Here is a 17,294-nt window from a genome sequence, read left to right as displayed (position 1 = left end):
TGACATAGACTGACCAGGTGAATCCAGGTGAAAGCTATGATCCCTTATTGATGTCACTTGTTAAGTTCACTACAAAAACAGTGTAGATGAAGAGGAGCAGATAGGTTAAAGAAGGATTTTTAAGCCTTGAGACAAATGAGACATGGATTGTGTGTGTGCCATTCAGTGGGTGAATGGGCAAGACTTAATATTTAAGTGCCATTCAACGGGGTATGGTAGTCGGTACCAGGAGCACCGGTTTAAGTTTGTCAAGAACTGCAACGCTGTTGGGTTTTACACGCCTAACAGTTTCCCAGACGTATCAAGAATGGTCCACCACACAAAGGAGATTCAGACAAGTTGACAGTGACTCAACTGTGGGAAGCATTGGAATCAACATTGGCCAGCATCCCTGTGGAATGCTTTCAATACCTTGTAGAGTCCATGCCCTAATGAATTGAGTGCAACACAATACTAGGAAGGTGTTCCTCATGTTTTGTACAGTCAGTGTATCTACTGAGTGACTTTCACCTGATCTAAAAGCACTTTCTCAACACTTATGTTTGTATAGGGGTGGGGTGAGGACAGTTAGGTGTTACATATTACAATACCTCGAAATTATAAAAATGTTGAATATGAAATGTGTTAAAATATGTGAATCACTGTGTATCCTTTTCTAACATACATCTATCAAGTGACATGAGTTAATGTAGTGTTTATTTTAGTGATGATACACTATTTTACAATAAAAAATATGTTTACTGAGACATTGTTTAGTCACATTTTCTATTTACTAATCTCTCTCTATAGAGATTTTCATGTCTGATTAAGAGAGTAAATATCATGTGATATCATATTCACATTATTCACTGAAATCCATCATTGATTTCTATGAGCAACCTACCATATACTGTGAGGTGTAAATGAAAGCTGTATCACTGGAACACATCCAGTCCAACCCCTTTCAGCCAGTCTGTCTCCGCCAAGCCAAGCAGACCCATGCATTTTCCTCATGTAGACATTTGTAAAAAGGTTCAAGATTAATGGGCAACTCCACCCATTTCCAACCTAATTTTCACTGGTTTGGTGCTGGAGATGATGAATATGAGGTTGAAAAGTGTTTGAAATGCCATTGAAAAGTGCTGCTTGACTGAGAAATGGAAGCAGTTATGTCTTGGCTTCTTACATTACTATTTTACACTTGCATTACTGTCTCTTATATACAGTAATATACAGTTAAATTACAAGGCAGACACATTCAGCCAAACCAGATTCTGCAACCCCTTTCTATTATTTAAGCCCCTTGGATAAAACAATAGTCTGAACACCTGACAATGTATTGAAGACATATGACTTTTAATTTTGAGGTGTCATTGTAGACTGCCGACGTTTCGAAGTGAAACTCCTATGCGTCAATGCTGTCTGAGACAAAACGATGAGGGAGAAAGAGAGACGGAGAGAGAGAGAACACAGGTGAGGACGCAAGCGTTGGCAGACAGTCAAGCCTACAGCTGATGCTATACATTTTCAGCACTATAGACAGTTCCATTCTTCAGCGTGAGCAGACAGAGGGGGTATAAAAAGGTAGGAGCCGCGCTGCTTAGCCTGCACACTGACACTGCATAGTTTACTGAGGCAATATGAGCCACAGAATGGACTATCATTCGGGTTCTCCGCATAGGGGAGCTCAAGCTGAGTATTGCTGCTATCAACCCAAACTGACCGGATCCCCCTCTGCATCCAGGACCGTTGGCTTTGAGTCGACTATCGCATACACGAACAGAGGATATGCGACGACGCTGAAGAGCGAATTCGGATCTGTTCCGAGATCATCGGAGAGCCTTTTTGATTTATCAAACCCATTTACCGAGGTTTTGACAAAAATGAATGAGAAAGAACTGCTCCATGGGCTGAACGACCGTTTCGCCCGATTCATAGAGAAGGTGCGTCATTTGGAGCATGAAAATGAATTGTTTGAGAGGGAAATCGAGGAAATCAAACTAAAGGCACAGTCCCCTGCGTCTCTGGCCCAGGAGCACGAGCCGGAGCTTATGGACCTGAGGAACCTAGTTCATGACATCACCCTTCAGAAGCGTCAGATCGAGATAGAGCATCAGAACCTGGAGGAAGATTTCCTCACCTTGAGAGACAAGTATGAGCAGGAGGCACGTGACCGCTCGAACGCAGAGAACGGCATCCTTGTGCTGAAAAAGGACGCCAACGATGCATACCTCGCCAAACTTCAGTTGGACAAGAAAGCGCAATCTCTGGTGGACGAGATCCACTTCCTGAAGAAGAACCATGAGGACGAGGTATCAGAAATGGTGGCCCAGTTCCAAGAGGCTCAAGTAACGGTCAAGGCGTACAAGTTTGGCAAACCTGACATCACAGAGGCTCTCCGGGACATCCGTGTGCAGTTAGAAGGTCACGCCACCTCCGACTTTCAGCAAGCCGAGGAGGGCTTCCGTGTCCAGTTCGCAAAGTTAACCAAAGCGGCAGAAAGTAACAGAGAGGCGTTGAAGGCAACCCAGCAGGAGATCCAGGAGAATAGAAGGCACCTGCAGGGGAAGACAATTGAACTGGACTGTGGTAAAGGAATGAGAGAGGCCCTGGAAAAACAACTATACGAGCTGGAGAAGCGTCACTATGCGGAAATGATTCATTACCAGGTAGACTGGTTTATTTTGTACCTCTAACAATTGTAAGTAAACATCCACATGTTTATGACTCATATTTGTATTCAGGTCTATGTACTAGGTGTAGGCCACAAATATAGGCCCCATGTGAACTGTATCATTACTGGAATATAATTTTCTCATATAGGCCTATAGGGGTAGAACAATATTTACCCCCCTAAATTTCTCCTTGTTGTCATACCAGACAAAGTGGCTGGTTGACCCTATTATTGACTCTTATTGTGTGTTTTTCTGTCCAGGACACTATCAGGCAGCTGGAGAATGAGCTGACCAATGCTAAACTAGACATGTCTGGCTACCTGAGAGAGAACCAGGACCTGCTGAATGTCAAAATGGCTTTGGATGTGGAGATTCTCTCTTACAGGTAAGAGACATCAGCTCTGTCTCTCCCATATATAAAATCATTGACTGAGGAAAATACCGTATATTTTTAGTCTGTTCCTGGATATTGTTCTGAATATACCCGGGGTGTGGACATTTTATTCTAGCCCAGCGCTAACACATGTGATTCAACTTAGTGCTGTGTTACAGCAAAACTGTGCAAAAGTGTCATAGCGATGGTGAGAGATTACTACAAAACACAGTCAATAGTAAACAAATGAAACAGTAGACATTTTATTGAAATAGTTTGATTTCATATTTAACATCAAATGAACATAGACCATTTCACAACACAGAATGACACTTTACTCATGATATGGATATTCAGACATATCCACACACACTGTTCTCACGAGCTGACATGTGTGTGTGCAGAATTGATCAGTCTGGCATTTACGAGGCTAACACATTGGGACATATCTGTATTATAGTCATGATGGTAATAACACGTCTCCCTATAGGAAACTCCTGGAGGGTGAGGAGTCCCATCTGTACACCATCTCTGACACCCACATCTCCATGCCCTGCATCTACCGCCAGTCCCCCGTCTACACCCTGCCTTGCCTGGCCCGGCAGGGAGGGCCCACACGCAGGTCTGAACCCCAGTACAAGTTTGTTGAGGAGATCATCTCTGAGACCACCAGAGACATGGAGATGTCCGAGATTGAGGAGACAGGCTCCGAGGAGACGGTCGGGGGAGAGGGAGACAAGTTGAGACAGAAGCAGGGAGAAGAGAGTGACAAAGCTGAGAGGAGAAGTGGGGAACAGGTGGATGAGCAGAAAGAGAAAGCTAGAGGTAAAGTGGATGTTGAAGTGGACGCCCCGGAGGAAGAGGGTGAACAGGAGGAAGAGTCTAAGAGACAGCAGATGGTCACATCAGCAGAGGTCGAGGTAAATGGAGATGGAGTTAGCCCTAGTGAGGGAGAAAATGGAGAGGAGGGAGATGATGAAAGAGAGGAGGAAAAGGGGGGTGAGCCAGATGCAATCAAAAAGACAGAGGACATTGACAGAGGTGAAAATACACAAAGTGAAGTCAAATCAGCTGAGGCCACCAGTGAGGGAGAGAAGGAAAAACTGGACACAACAGAGAAGCTAGACAGCGAGATAAACGAGACATTAGAAAAAGATGACACCCCAAAACAAGGCAAATCCCAACTAGAGGTTCCCATGAATGGTGACATCTCAACAGAACCCAAAACGTCAGAGTCAGAGGATAGCAAAACAGGAAGTTCAATAAAGGGTGAACCACAGGTCCCCACAGAGAACATCTCCAAAGAACCCAAAAAGGTGTCAGAGGAGAGAAAAATAGAAAGGCCTTTACAAGAGAAAAAAGAGGTAGATCTGAAAGAGGAGAGTGCCCCAACAGAGCAACAACAAGATAGCCCAAAAGAAAGTCCCATCAAAGAGGGAAAAAAGGTAGATCTGACAGACCAGAGTGCCCCAACACTGGAGCAGAAACCTGATCAGGAGCACAGAGAGTCAGACCAACCTCAAGAGGCAGAGAGTGCTGTGACAACACAAGAAGAGGATCTCCCTGAGCCCACAGAGAAGGACATGGAATCCTCTGATAACACTGCAGAGCTCAACACCAGTTCAACCAAGGAGACAGTGGAGCAGGTGAAGTCACCTGATGATTCTGGTGTAAAAACGACACAAGATGAGAGAACAGTAGGAGGTAAAATGCCAGACAGAATTCTCAGCACAACAAGTGAGTGTAAGGAAGAGCCTTTGCAAAAGACTCCTAAAAAGGAGGTGGGTCCGACAGAGCAAAAAGTGAGCAGCAAGGATGATAGTGTAAAAAGTTTTGTGCAGAAGGAACATAATGGCAGAGAAAAGGTCACAAAAGATGTCTCAATGAGTGAGGACAAGGGGAAAGAATCGGAGACATCCCCTAAACCCAACCCCACTGTGACTCCTAAAGAAGAAACAAGCCTGTATTCAGAGCCAACTGTCACCCCTAAAGAAGAAACTTCCATTAAACCAGAACCAGCAGTCACTGCAAAAGAAGAAACGTCCCCAAAACCAGAACTAGCAGTCACCACTAAAGAAGAAACTTCCCCAAAAACAGAACCAGCAGTCACCACTAAAGAAGAAACGTCCCCAAAACCAGAACTAGCATTCACCACTAAAGAGGTGACATCCCCTAAACCGGAACCCACTGTCACCCCTAAAGACGAAACATCCCCAAAACCGGACCAAACTGTCACCCCTAAAGAGGAGTCATCCCCACAACAGGAGCCAACCGTAACCCCTAAAGAAGAAACATCCCCTAAACCGGACGCCACTGTCGCCCCTAAAGAAGAAACAGCCCCGCAACCAGAGCCAACTGTCACCCTTAAAGAGGAGACATCCCCACAACAGGAGCCAACTGTCACCCTTAAAGAGGAGACATCTCCTAAACCGTACCCTACTGTCACCCCTAAAGAGGAGACATCCCCACAACAGGAGCCAGTTGTCACACCTAAAGTAGAAAATTCCCGCAAACCAGAACCAGCAGTCACCCCTAAAGAAGAAACTTCCCCAAAACCAGAACCAGCATTCACCCTTAAATTAGAAACTTCCCCACCACCAGAACTAGCTGTCACCGCTAAAGAAGAAACTGCCCCAAAACTAGAACTAGCAGTCACCACTATAGAGGAAACTTCCCCAAAACCAGAACCAGCAGTCGCCCCTAAAGTACAAACTTCCCCAAAACCAGACCCAACCATCACCCCCAAACAGGAAATATCCCCTAATTCAGACCCAACCCTCACCCCAGAATCAATGACCACCCCTAAACCAGACTCAACCCTCACCCCAGAATCATCGACCAGCCCTACAGAAGAGAGTGAAACGATGGGCAGTGGTGACAAAGCTAAGACAATCACACCACCAGAGGAACAGATGCCTGCAGTTGTAGAGAGCAAGGACTCACACAGGGGGGTGCCAGAAAGCAACACAACTCAGGAGAAACCAGAGGAAAGTATGGACAAAGAGCCTGAGAAGGTTACAGAACCCAAAGACAGAGAGCGTGAAGACCAAGGCCTCTGAGTGTTGAGATATCTATTACAAAGATATCACCAGTGAAAGAACAGGATGTATCAGCCGTGGGTTTGAAAGATCAGACAGATGATGAGAAGATAAAAGGACAGGCGCAATTTAAAATAGACGAGAACGGCTTTACAGGAGGTGATGGAGAGAGCAAAGATGACAAAACTGCGAAGAAGACATCAACAGGAGAAGCTGCTGAGCCAATTGCAGAGAAGCAGGCTAAACCTAAAACTTTGGACTTAACCTCTTTATATAATGACTAGATTTAGAGGTCAGTAGAGGTTTTCTTTAAAACTGCATGGTTAGTGCAAGCCTTTAAAGCAATATGAGAACTGCTCCACCTTAAAATGTAAAGTATCATGATTCGTGACTGTCAATTATGACCAGGGCCGAAACTTTCACTGGAGACGGGGGGATATGTCCCCCTCCCACATTCTGAAATTAGATTTTTGTCCCCCCCCAGTTTCATCATTGGAATATGTTACAAAACAGGCAACGATGTGCTCTAGGACCATGTGGATGCCCCCAAGTGGTTGGGGAGGCTGTTTGGAGTGTTTATCCAACTTTATATATATTTTTTTTTTACAATAATAATAACGCTCCCCCACTTCTAAAATCAAAGACGCACCCCTGATTATGAGGCACAATTAATGAACTCCTGCAAGAGAGATGTACTGTAATATTGAATGTAACAAATCAAAAGCTGTATTTTGCTGTATCTATTTACTTCTCACTAATGGATGATAATGTGCATAGGGATGATAATGAGAATGGTTGATAATGTGATTTGATCATGCCTGAATGTGCTGAGCAATAAATGCTATTTGAAGAGCACTTCTGTTTCCAGCTATTCTTACATACTGTGCTGTATTTCACCTGATAAGATGGCATCACATCCTATTTCCCCATAACATGGCAGAGACTTGCGGTTGAGCCTTTTATAATAAACAAAAATATAAACGTAACATACTGAGTTACAGTTCATATAAGGAAATCAATTTAAATAAATGTATTGCCTTAAGCTATGGATTGTACATGACTGGGAATAAAGATATGCATCTGTTGGTCCCAGATATCTTAACAAAAAAGTTACAGGCGTGGATCAGAAAACCAGTCAGTATCTGGTGTGACCACCATTTGCCTCATGCAGTGTGACACATCTCCTTTGCATAGAGTTGATCCGGCTGTTGATTGTGGCCTGTGGAATGTTGTCCCACTCCTCTTCAATGGCTGTGTGAAGTTGCTGGATACTAGCGGGAACTGGAACACGCTGCCGTACACGTCAATCCAGAGCATCCCAAACATGCTCAATGGGTGACATGCCTGGTGACAATGCAGACCATGGAAGAACTGGGACATTTTCAGCTTCCAGGAATTGTGTACAGATCCTTGCGACATTGGGAAGTGCATTATCATGCTGAAACATGAGGTGATGGCGGCGTATGAATGATGAACAGATGAATGGCATGACAATGGGCCTCAGGATCTCGTCACGTTATCTCTGTACATTCAAATTGCCATCGATAAAATGCATTTGTGTTCACCGTCCGTAGCTTTTGCCTGCTTTTGCCAACTGTTTACAACGTTGAAGTCAGCAAAATGCTCGCCCACAGGACGCAATACACTTGGTCTGTTATTGTGAGGCCAGTTGGACGTACTGCCAAATTCTCTAAAACTCTGTAGGTTTCGGCTTATGGTAGAGAAATTAATATTAAATTCTCTGGCAACAGCTCTGGTGGACATTCCTGCAGTCAGCATGCCAATTCCACTCTCCCACTTGAGACTTCTATTACATTGTGTTGTTTGACAAAACTGCACATTTAGCCTTTTAGTGCCCCCAGCACAAGGTGCACCTGTGTAATGATCATGCTGTTTAATCAGCTTCTTGAGATGCCACAACTGCATTATCTTGGCAGAGGATAAATGCTCACTAACAGGGATGAAACAAATTTGTGCACAAAATTTGAGAGAAATAAGCTTATTGTGCCTCTGGAACATTCCTGGGATCTTTTACTTCAGCCCATTAAACGTGAGACCAACATTTTACATGTTGCATTTATAGTTTTGTCAGACAACACAATACCACAGATGACTCAAGTTGAGGGAGCTTGCAATTAGCATGCTGACTACTGGAATGTCCACCAGAGCGGTTGCCAGAAGTTGTTTTAGAGAACTTGGCAGTACGTCCAACCGGCCTCACAACTGCAGACCAAGTGTAACCACGCCAACCCATGTGTTGGTGTTGTGTGGGCGAGCAGTTTGCTGATGTCAACATTGTGAACAGAGTGGTCCATGGTTGTGGGGGTGGGATTATGGTATGGGCAGGCATAAACTATGGACAACACAACTAATTGCATTTTATGGATTGGCAATTTGAAAGCACAAAAATACCATAAGATCCCGAGGCCCATTTTTTTCAAGGTACAGTATCTGTAACTAACAAATGCATATCTTCATCCCCTCATGTGAAATCCATAGATTAGGGCCTAATTAATATCAATTGACTTATTTCCTTATATGAATTGTAACTCAGTAAAGTCTTTGAAATTGTTGTATGTTGTGAAACATTGTTTAAGTATATGAATCTTGTTTTGTTTTATGTTCTGAATCTAGAAAAACATGCCAATGAAATTATCCCTGAAGCATTATACAATGGTAGAAAAAGTATAGATTTGTATTAAAGTACATGAATACTCTAAATGTTAGAATGAAACAAGCAAGGCCTTTAAACACTTGGGACAACAAATTAAATGCATTTTATGGGGTCTGATGGAATTGACAAATCCAGTTAGGTGCATTTCATAAATGGTTTAAATTAAGTTGTTCCTTTACATGGTGAGATTGTCGATAAAGATATTTTAAAATGTTACGGTTGGGATTGTCCCATCTTTAAAGAAACCCTGATAATCAAGACCTCCCAAGGTCCGAGTTGATCATCTCACACAAAAAAAATAAAAATCAGGAGTTGGTTTGTAGAGCTCAAACACTTGATTGAAAAGTTAAAACATACAAAAGGGATCTCCCAAGTTTCCCATGATCGCTGTCTCAGCCAGCCCAGATGAAGCTCCTGGGAGAGCCTACACACAGCCAGACCGTATCCAGGCAGTTTGGCATTACTGTGAACATTAAACCACTCCTGTAGTCATCTGTAGCAATGCAGAAAACAAAAGCAAGCCTGCCAGGTCGGCCAAGAATTACAGGTTTTACCCAAACTTAGATTCTTACTGTTTCAAGCCACCCAAAAACTTTTCCGATTAAGAGAGTTCTTCATGTACAGCTTTGATATATCCATCAGGGTTTGAGATGTCATACGACAGTAATTAAATAAATAGGAGAGAAATAGTATGCTGAAGAACGTGGTTGCAAATGAGAAATGTCTTCAGATAGAATACCAAATGATTGGTTAGAAGTGGTCAAATCAGTAAGTATGACCAAAAGCACCCACCGCATTTAACCAATCAATTGACATCTCACCATATAAAGAACAATACTTAAGGGATAAATATAGGAGCTACAGGTGACCAACTAATGAGTAAAGGGTCTGAATACTTATGTCACTGTGATATTTCAATTGTTGCTTTGTCATTATGGGGTATTGTGTGTAGATCGATAAGGGGGGGGGGGGGAATTTTATATATAAAAATGTAAAAAAACGTTTTAGAATAAGGCTGTAAAGTAAAAAAATGTGGAAAAAGTCAAGGGGTATGAATACTTTCCAAATGTACTGTAAGTGAAGTTTCTGGTCACATTGGGATGAGAATGGTGTGGCGCATTTCATTGTCATGGCAGTGTTAGATAGATACAATGAGAAGGTGTATAAATTACTGACCCACTGCAAGTGTCTTTTAATGGAAACTACAAAGCAAACATGTACACCAAAGAATGACGGAAATAGCTACCGTCATAAAACTGTAAAAAATAAAAGACCGTAGTGCTTCTTTCTCTTGTTGTTGTAGCCTCTGAACACGCCCCTTTCCATGGTACATCCTCTTGCTGGTTTGAGTTGGAAATACATCATAAGGCCAGATTCTGCTGATATTCCCTTATCCCCTTCGCCGTGACGATAGTTTAGGCCTCCAGTTCCAACCCCAGGCCCAGCTTGTGGCCTCCAGTGTTGATGCTCTTGCCGTCCACCAGGGCAGAGAGCGTGAGTTTCACACCTGCAACAGAGGAGAGACAACAAGGCTCGCATTCAGGATGAGGGTAAAATAAATCAAATAGGTGTCAACCAGAGATGGAAATTAAGCAAGCCCGCTGGCCAGAAGATAGTACTGTTGAGACATGTGCCATACTAGCCTACTATCAAAGCAGTGAAATTCCTTACGTTCCATCCCTGGTGTCAACATTCTCATCATTGAGGATAGAAAATCTCTTATAGAGCTCAATGATTTCCTTTTTCAAATGAAAGCGAAACTAGTCTGTCCAACATCATTCTACCTGAGCCTTCTGAAACACTGCAGGAGTGCACCTATAACAATAACAGTACACTGTGACACATTGACAGCAACGTGAATAGGACGTTGCATTACTGGGGACTCACTTGCCGAGATGATTAGCGATCAAGTCGAGATCACCCCTTCAAAACAGCATGATGGCAGTTGCTGAAATTGACATAAACTCTCTCTATTGGCCGACCGTTGCTTTGAGTCTCCAGTAAAGCATCATCTTAAAATCAACTTTGGTGCCGGGTGGCGTGTATACGTGCACTTTAACTGAAAGAGTCCTACGCCCCCCCCCACCCCATTTACTGTACAATGTGTTTCTTTTACAGATGCAATACTGTATGCAGGTCACGTTGAGCACTTTGGTTCAGGAAGAGGATGTTGCATTAGTGTCTGTTGCTCATAGAGAAGTAGTGGGCTACAGACAAGAGTGGTAATCTAACATTTCAACTTGAGGGAATTTAGAGAACCTGTAGTATCAGCAGTAAGAGAATCCTTAAATCTCCTGTAAAACGAGGTCTTACCTGGTCTCAGCGTCTGGGTGTATCCAAGACCGACCAGGCTGATGTTGTTCACTTTAGCCTGAAAAACAGAATCAATTGTTTAACTTACGAGCCAAAAGGCAGAGGAAGGTTCCTAACGACGGCAGCCTTCTAAACTAGAGCGGGCAACTCTGATCCTGGAGAGCCAGACAATGTGGCGAGTGCTGTAGCAGTAGTAGACAGCACTAGTAAGTATGTGGTGAGTGTTGTATACAGCACTAGTAAGTATGTAGGAGAGTGTAGAAAACAGCACTAGTAAGTGTTGTATACAGCACTAGTAAGTGTTGTATACAGCACTAGTAAGTGTTGTATACAGCACTAGTAAGTATGTAGTGAGTGTAGAAAACAGCACTAGTAAGTACTTGAGCGTTTCTTGTATGTGTTCTTAGGATACAGTAAGACAAAGGGATGGTTTCCTGGACACAGATTAAGCCAAGTCCTGGACAAAATTAAAATGTGAATTCAATGGAAAATCTCAATTGACATAGCTTTTTAGTCCTGGACAAGACTAAAGCTCTGTCTGGGAAAACTGGCCCAAAGAGTCACTCCTGCACAGTACTTACACTGATGGAGGCACTCTTGTCCAGCTGGTATTTGGCTGCGATGCCGAAGCTTGTGCTGTTGCTGCCGGCAGTCCAGGCAAGGTTGACCGCTGTCTCCAGCGCTGGACTCACTTTCTGGTAGATTGAGCCACCAAACTGTACACCGTCATTACTGTAACAACCACCAGGGACAAGATTAGGGAGAGAAGGAGTGATAAGATAATATTTGTCAAGTTGTAGCCTTTACCATGCTATGCAGTTTGTAGGGCCTGACGTTTTGATCCCTGGTTAAATCATTATTAATCAGATATTCAATGATTACTATAATTTCCAGGTTGACTACAGCTGTCCAGTCATCTATGTTCATTGTTTTTGTGTGCGCTTTTTAATTTATTTTTTTTAAATACACACAATTGAATAGACAATGTTTGCCCTTGAAGGTAATTGGTATTGTATGCTCATAGCAGAGGACTGGAAATTCATACACTTGTATACATTGTATGCTCTCACTTACACGTTGGTGTGTAGCTGGAAGTCTCCGGTCTTGTATCCCACAGCGAAGTTGTTCTGGGTCATCTTAGACTTGGCCGTGTCAAAAGTCATCTGGTAGCCGGCAAGCCAGCCCTCGTAACCAACGACGGCCGCTCCATGGATAGCGGGGCCAGCGAAGTCAAAGTCAACGTCACAGCCCAGGTTGACAAACTCGCGCTTGTAGGCGGTCTTGACTTTGCCGCTCTTCTTGCTGTCGTTGTAGCAAAAAACATTTTGTTAGCCTACATTCTGAAGTTAAATATTTTTATTTAAAAGCCAAACAGCTCAGGCCAACAATAACCAGTCTAATGGAAATGTAGCAACAGTAACAGAATATGAAGGCAATTGGGAGAAACCAAGAGCTTGAAAACCTCTCACTCCAGTAGTAATTCACCCACACAGTCTTATGTTCCTAATCAAATAGTCCACAAGCAATACAAATCCTGAGCAATGTCTTTCTGGATCGTCATTACACACTAGCCAACGAGGTTTACAGTAAGTGCACAAACACACAGCCTCCATTCACACACAGCATTAGCAACTAGAGATTACAATAACACATTATGAGCCCCATAAAATGCTTGTGCTAAATGACACTAAGGCCAGTTCTAAACTGATAGCCTAGGCAGTGTGACAAGCTGTAGAATTCAGCAGACTGAAGTTGCCCTTAGATGCTGACCGTGGGTCAGTTTTGCACCTCCCCCCCATTAATGGTTAAAGTTAGGATCAGTTTCCCCTCCCAAATCCTATATCTGTACCTAGCGGAAACACCTCCCCCAGAGCTCAGTGGACATGCAGCAACACCCCCCCCCCCCCCCCCACACAACCCCAACATGTGGCCCACCATGTGTCACCACGGGATTTACACTTCCAGGAAAGCCAATACTATGTGGACTGGCTGGGGAGGAACTACTGCATAGGTTTTGGTCACACACAAAGCTATCTTATAAAGTATTTCACAGTGCTACTGAGATGGTATAATTCAATAAATACATTGTTTCATCTAACATGTCCAAGCAGGAACACACGATCAAGATATTTTTATGTGCATTATGGGTTGACAAATGGGTCATTATTGCTATAACATTACTCGCAAAATTAGGGCCCAGAATTGCAGATTTATTTTATTCAATAGACATTACATTTGCTAGCATCTTTTTATGTACAAATAGCTCATAGGCTGGTTCATTTGGGAAGTGAAAACTCATTAGCTATAATAGGCTGCTATTGTTAGCCTTGTAATTAATTAATCGAACAGTAAATTAAATGTAATAAAAAAACTGTTGCATACTACCCAATGACGTCTATATAGGCCTATGCAATGACCGCAAATGGCCGATGTGCACTACCAGTGCTCTGTATACTTCAGCAATACACCAGTTATTTTGGTTGAAAACTATGCTTAAACAATCAGTATTGAGAGTTGAGAAATACAATGTAATACCTACAGAAAGCTGAGGCCCTTCTCTCCAACAGTCACAGCAGTTGCTATTTTTCCCCTCCCTCTAACCTACTCAGAGCATGCCGAGTGAAACAGCCACAGGGGCTGGGCACAGACTTTCATGGAGGAATCCGGATATTTGGATTTTATTAGGATCCCCATTAGCGACAGCTCGTCCTACTGACGAAAAAGACAAGACTTTACAATTGATATAAAACATTCAAATCTAGTAATGCACTTTAGGCTACTGCTTGATCGAATCATGGTTTTAGCCACCCCAAAAATAGTTTGATTAAATTGTCAAAATCTGGAGCCCAACTAGGAGAATAAACATCTCCATTCAAATATACAAGCAAGAAAACATAATAATAATAATAATAATCAATTCTACACAGATGAGTGCCATTTCAGGCTGAAGATAATTTGACTGACCCCGTCACCTCAGATCTACCCACAAGCCTGTGAGGACTGCACACCCCAGATCATGTTACCTTCATGTAAGGACACTATGTGCTGGACTGACTCTTCTTGGCTAGCTATATGTTAATAGCATCAGTACCCATATGTCCAAACACATGAAACACCATTTTAAGTACTAGAACCACATTTTAGTCATTTAGTAGATGCTTTTATCCAGAGTGACTTACAGTAGTGAATGAATACATTTTTAGAACTGGTCCTCTGCATTGAAATCGTACATTTGTAATCTTACCCAGTGTTTGGTGAGAAGGTTGTGTCAAATGTCAGCTTCAGACCCTTGACAATCTAAAGAAAACAAGAACAGAGAACCAGACTGGTAACACAAGTTTGATCTTCCGGCATTTCATGTGATCACTACATATCGAACATTCATTACTTGTTTGAATCAGCTTTCTTTTCAATTGTGTGTCAAGGCTATTGTGAGAAACTCCAAACACAACACCGATTGTGTTACAAAAAGCATTTTCAATAAAGCTTTGTTGAATCCGAACCTGGTCTTCGACGGTGATCTCTGTTCCCAGGGTGTTGTCAGTGTTCCACTTCTCTGTGAAGGTCAGGCCGTACTCTGACCTCTTGTATTTGGTTTCCAGGCTGCCCGCCACCTTGCTGGTGTCTGTGTTGGTGGAGCCAGCTGTTTTGAACTCCTGCAGAACATTTGTAAAAAAGGTTCACATCAGGATATGAATAAATACAAATGTTGTAAAAATATCTTAATTCACTTGGGGTTTTATTGTCAAGGAGAGTATTGAACTATACTGCTCCTGTGAAGCTCTCAGGGTTGCAAATTCAAAGTATTACACAATTACTGCAATCATAAAGACCACATACACAGTAGTAGAATAGAGATAGTTCTACATTCATTTTGAAAGTACACATAATTAGAAAGAAAATAAGTCAACTTACCACTCCGCTGCCGGACTTGGTCTTCACATCAAGCTTCACCAGGCCGAACCCTTCAGGGAGAAAGCAAAGTCAGTCAACCATTGATGCATATTTCACAAATGGGAAATAGTCATTAAATAAAATCAGTGTTAGCACAATGTAATACTTCATACACTAATATCTTACAGGATGACATGCAGAGCCGAGATAGAACACCATCCTGCCAATTGGGTTAGAATCCCTCAAATAAACTCACCCTATTGGTTCTTCCTGTTCTGAAACAAATGTGTTTCATTACAAACACAATGACCACTACAGTATATTTGTTTGAGTGAAATGTACAGTACCATAGCCTTTGCTGAAGATGTCCTTGGCGGACTTGCCGAGGTCACCATATGATGGAGGCACAGCCATTACACCTGTAGCAGGGAGAAAAAAATGTATACATTACACAACAGTCAGAGTTCATTTTGATTTACAAATTGCCTGCTTTGGAAACCAATTTATTTTGAATCTATGAACAGGGATAGGAATAATAAGCGACATAAGGGTCCCAGGCCACTAGCAGGTCCCCAACGACAAAAAAACATTTAATTTGTATTTTAGGTACTCTGTCAGGGTCTCAACTTACTGTTTAAAGCTTGAATAGTAAAATACACATGGGTTAAAGTTCAACATTTGCTTGTGCATCAGCAATTTCTCATCATGTCAGTCACTCAACTAGCCATGTCATCATTTTTAGATTGATAATTAGTCTAGCCAGCTATCATGGCCTAATACTGACCAGTTACCAGGACCACCATTGATTTGTTAGTCATGCTCACTCTGATATCATTAAAATGGCATAAGTCAAGGCAAAATGTGTATAGCAGGAAACTCACTTTTATTTATTTTTTACATTTCTCTCCACTGTCAAGAGTCACTAAAATGTTTTGCCCGCTTAGAGGCCCCAAAAGGCTAGTAGTCCCTGTCTATGAACATAAGTACTCATCCAACACAGCTAGTCATCCACTAGGCAAAAAAAAAAAACTGTTTTCCAACTACTTTACCAGGGCTCTCCAACCCCAGTTGTAACTAACGTGATGCAGTTTATCAACCAGCTAATTACTATAGTTAGGTGCTCTAGGTTATGGTTGGAACGAAAACCTACTGAATGGTAGCTCTCCAGGAACAGGGTTGGATAGCCCTGCACTATACAATAAAGAGTGTGGTTGCCTGTCTATAACAGCTAGCTCTATCAGCCCAGAGAAAGGATTCCCTTGCAGACGTTGATTATCTGAGTGGGTATGATAAGTGGCCTGTCTGGTTCTGGATAGCTAATTTATCTGAACTGACGCTGGGCCACACCTCAGTGACTCACTCAGTTAAAGCCAGGCAGAGGAATGTAGGGCTAGGTCTGGGAAGCGCTTCACTCAGTTTAATTCCAATTCGCTTTATTGGCATGACGTTTTGATACATATGTCCACTCTCCAGCCAATTACTGGCTCCTACCCTGTCCGTCCAATTAAATCAACTACTGGGTATTGTGCAATTCAGAGACTCCATTAATGTTACTAGCTAGGTCATTATCCTAGAGCAGCTCAAAGTAATCCGGTGAACGCCATTTAACACACATGTGCAGCGGACATGAGTTGTCCTTTCTAGTATAAGGTTACATACAGGTCCAGCAGCAAAGCTCATTAGTTAGATAGCTAATGCTAGGCACATTTAGCGATAGTGTGTCAGGCAGTTCTCGAGCAAGCGTGGTCATAAACCGCGGCAAATGTCGTTTAGTTCCTTTAAAATAAAATCCAGTTTAGTTGCTTTTGCTTACCAGTAAAAGATAAGGCTAGCAGTAAACTTCACCGGTTGGAGGGCGACTTGAAGGAGACTGCAATGTAATGAAATCCAGCCTATCAACCGAAAGACCCCTCTACCTGTCACATGTTTGCCTGTCTAAAAAAATACTTGCAGATTCATTACAAAATAATTACAAAATCAAAAGTTTAAAAGGCTTTTGGCTGTGACTAGATTTTTTTCTGTCAATACAAAAAACATTCTTACGCACTTTTTTCCCCTTATGAATAGAAATATGTATTTATCATAGATTCATCCATTTCCGTGTGTAACTTCTCATGGACAACTATGTTTGATCCCGTGGAATACGATTCAAATTTGAATAGAAGTAGTTCCTAACTGCTGAAAGGATCAGACTTGTCCTATCACACCAACATTGGTAAGACATTTAATGAATGATCTAATTGACAGATCAATTTATTACTGAGATTCACATTAAACACGTTCACATTGAGATTGATAAAGGAAAATGGCAAAAGTATAGTGAATATATCAGAAGAACTAGCTGAGTT

The 17,294-nt window shown here is 42.3% G+C and overlaps 2 protein-coding genes across 2 annotated transcripts; one reads left to right on the top strand and one right to left on the bottom strand.

Moving 5' to 3' along the window:
- Positions 1–1,772: 1,772 nt before the first annotated feature.
- On the top strand, positions 1,773–6,086 carry LOC110532767 (neurofilament medium polypeptide-like). The gene is made up of 3 exons (XM_021616911.2): positions 1,773–2,648; positions 2,915–3,039; positions 3,518–6,086. Exons 1-3 carry the CDS (start codon positions 1,863–1,865, stop codon positions 6,084–6,086), a joined length of 3,480 nt encoding a protein of 1,159 aa, XP_021472586.2. The 5' UTR covers positions 1,773–1,862.
- Positions 6,087–9,901: 3,815 nt separating this feature from the next.
- On the bottom strand, positions 9,902–16,903 carry LOC110530588 (voltage-dependent anion-selective channel protein 2). The gene is made up of 9 exons (XM_021613789.2): positions 16,760–16,903; positions 15,294–15,365; positions 14,968–15,017; positions 14,556–14,708; positions 14,297–14,349; positions 12,127–12,354; positions 11,634–11,784; positions 11,053–11,110; positions 9,902–10,246 (listed from the first exon to the last, which is right to left on the bottom strand). Exons 2-9 carry the CDS (start codon positions 15,358–15,360, stop codon positions 10,155–10,157), a joined length of 852 nt encoding a protein of 283 aa, XP_021469464.1. The 5' UTR covers positions 15,361–15,365; positions 16,760–16,903; the 3' UTR covers positions 9,902–10,154.
- Positions 16,904–17,294: the final 391 nt, after the last annotated feature.

Source organism: Oncorhynchus mykiss, chromosome 1 (assembly GCF_013265735.2).
Source record: "Oncorhynchus mykiss isolate Arlee chromosome 1, USDA_OmykA_1.1, whole genome shotgun sequence".
NCBI classification, from domain to species: domain Eukaryota; kingdom Metazoa; phylum Chordata; class Actinopteri; order Salmoniformes; family Salmonidae; genus Oncorhynchus; species Oncorhynchus mykiss.
Note: the sequence above shows the minus strand (reverse complement) of the source record. Positions and strands in the feature narration are given on the sequence as shown.

Excerpts from the sequence above, each read along its gene's own strand:
- LOC110532767 (XM_021616911.2), top strand. The coding sequence starts at position 1,863 with ATGAATGAGAAAGAACTGCTCCATGGGCTGAACGACCGTTTCGCCCGA. Across the intron at positions 2,649-2,914 it reads CGGAAATGATTCATTACCAG|GACACTATCAGGCAGCTGGA; the intron begins GTAGACTGGTTT and ends TTTTCTGTCCAG. Across the intron at positions 3,040-3,517 it reads GTGGAGATTCTCTCTTACAG|GAAACTCCTGGAGGGTGAGG; the intron begins GTAAGAGACATC and ends GTCTCCCTATAG.
- LOC110530588 (XM_021613789.2), bottom strand. The coding sequence starts at position 15,360 with ATGGCTGTGCCTCCATCATATGGTGACCTCGGCAAGTCCGCCAAGGAC. Across the intron at positions 11,785-12,126 it reads TTCCAGCTACACACCAACGT|TAATGACGGTGTACAGTTTG; the intron begins GTAAGTGAGAGC and ends TGGTTGTTACAG. Across the intron at positions 11,111-11,633 it reads ACAAGAGTGCCTCCATCAGT|GCTAAAGTGAACAACATCAG; the intron begins GTAAGTACTGTG and ends TCTGTTTTTCAG.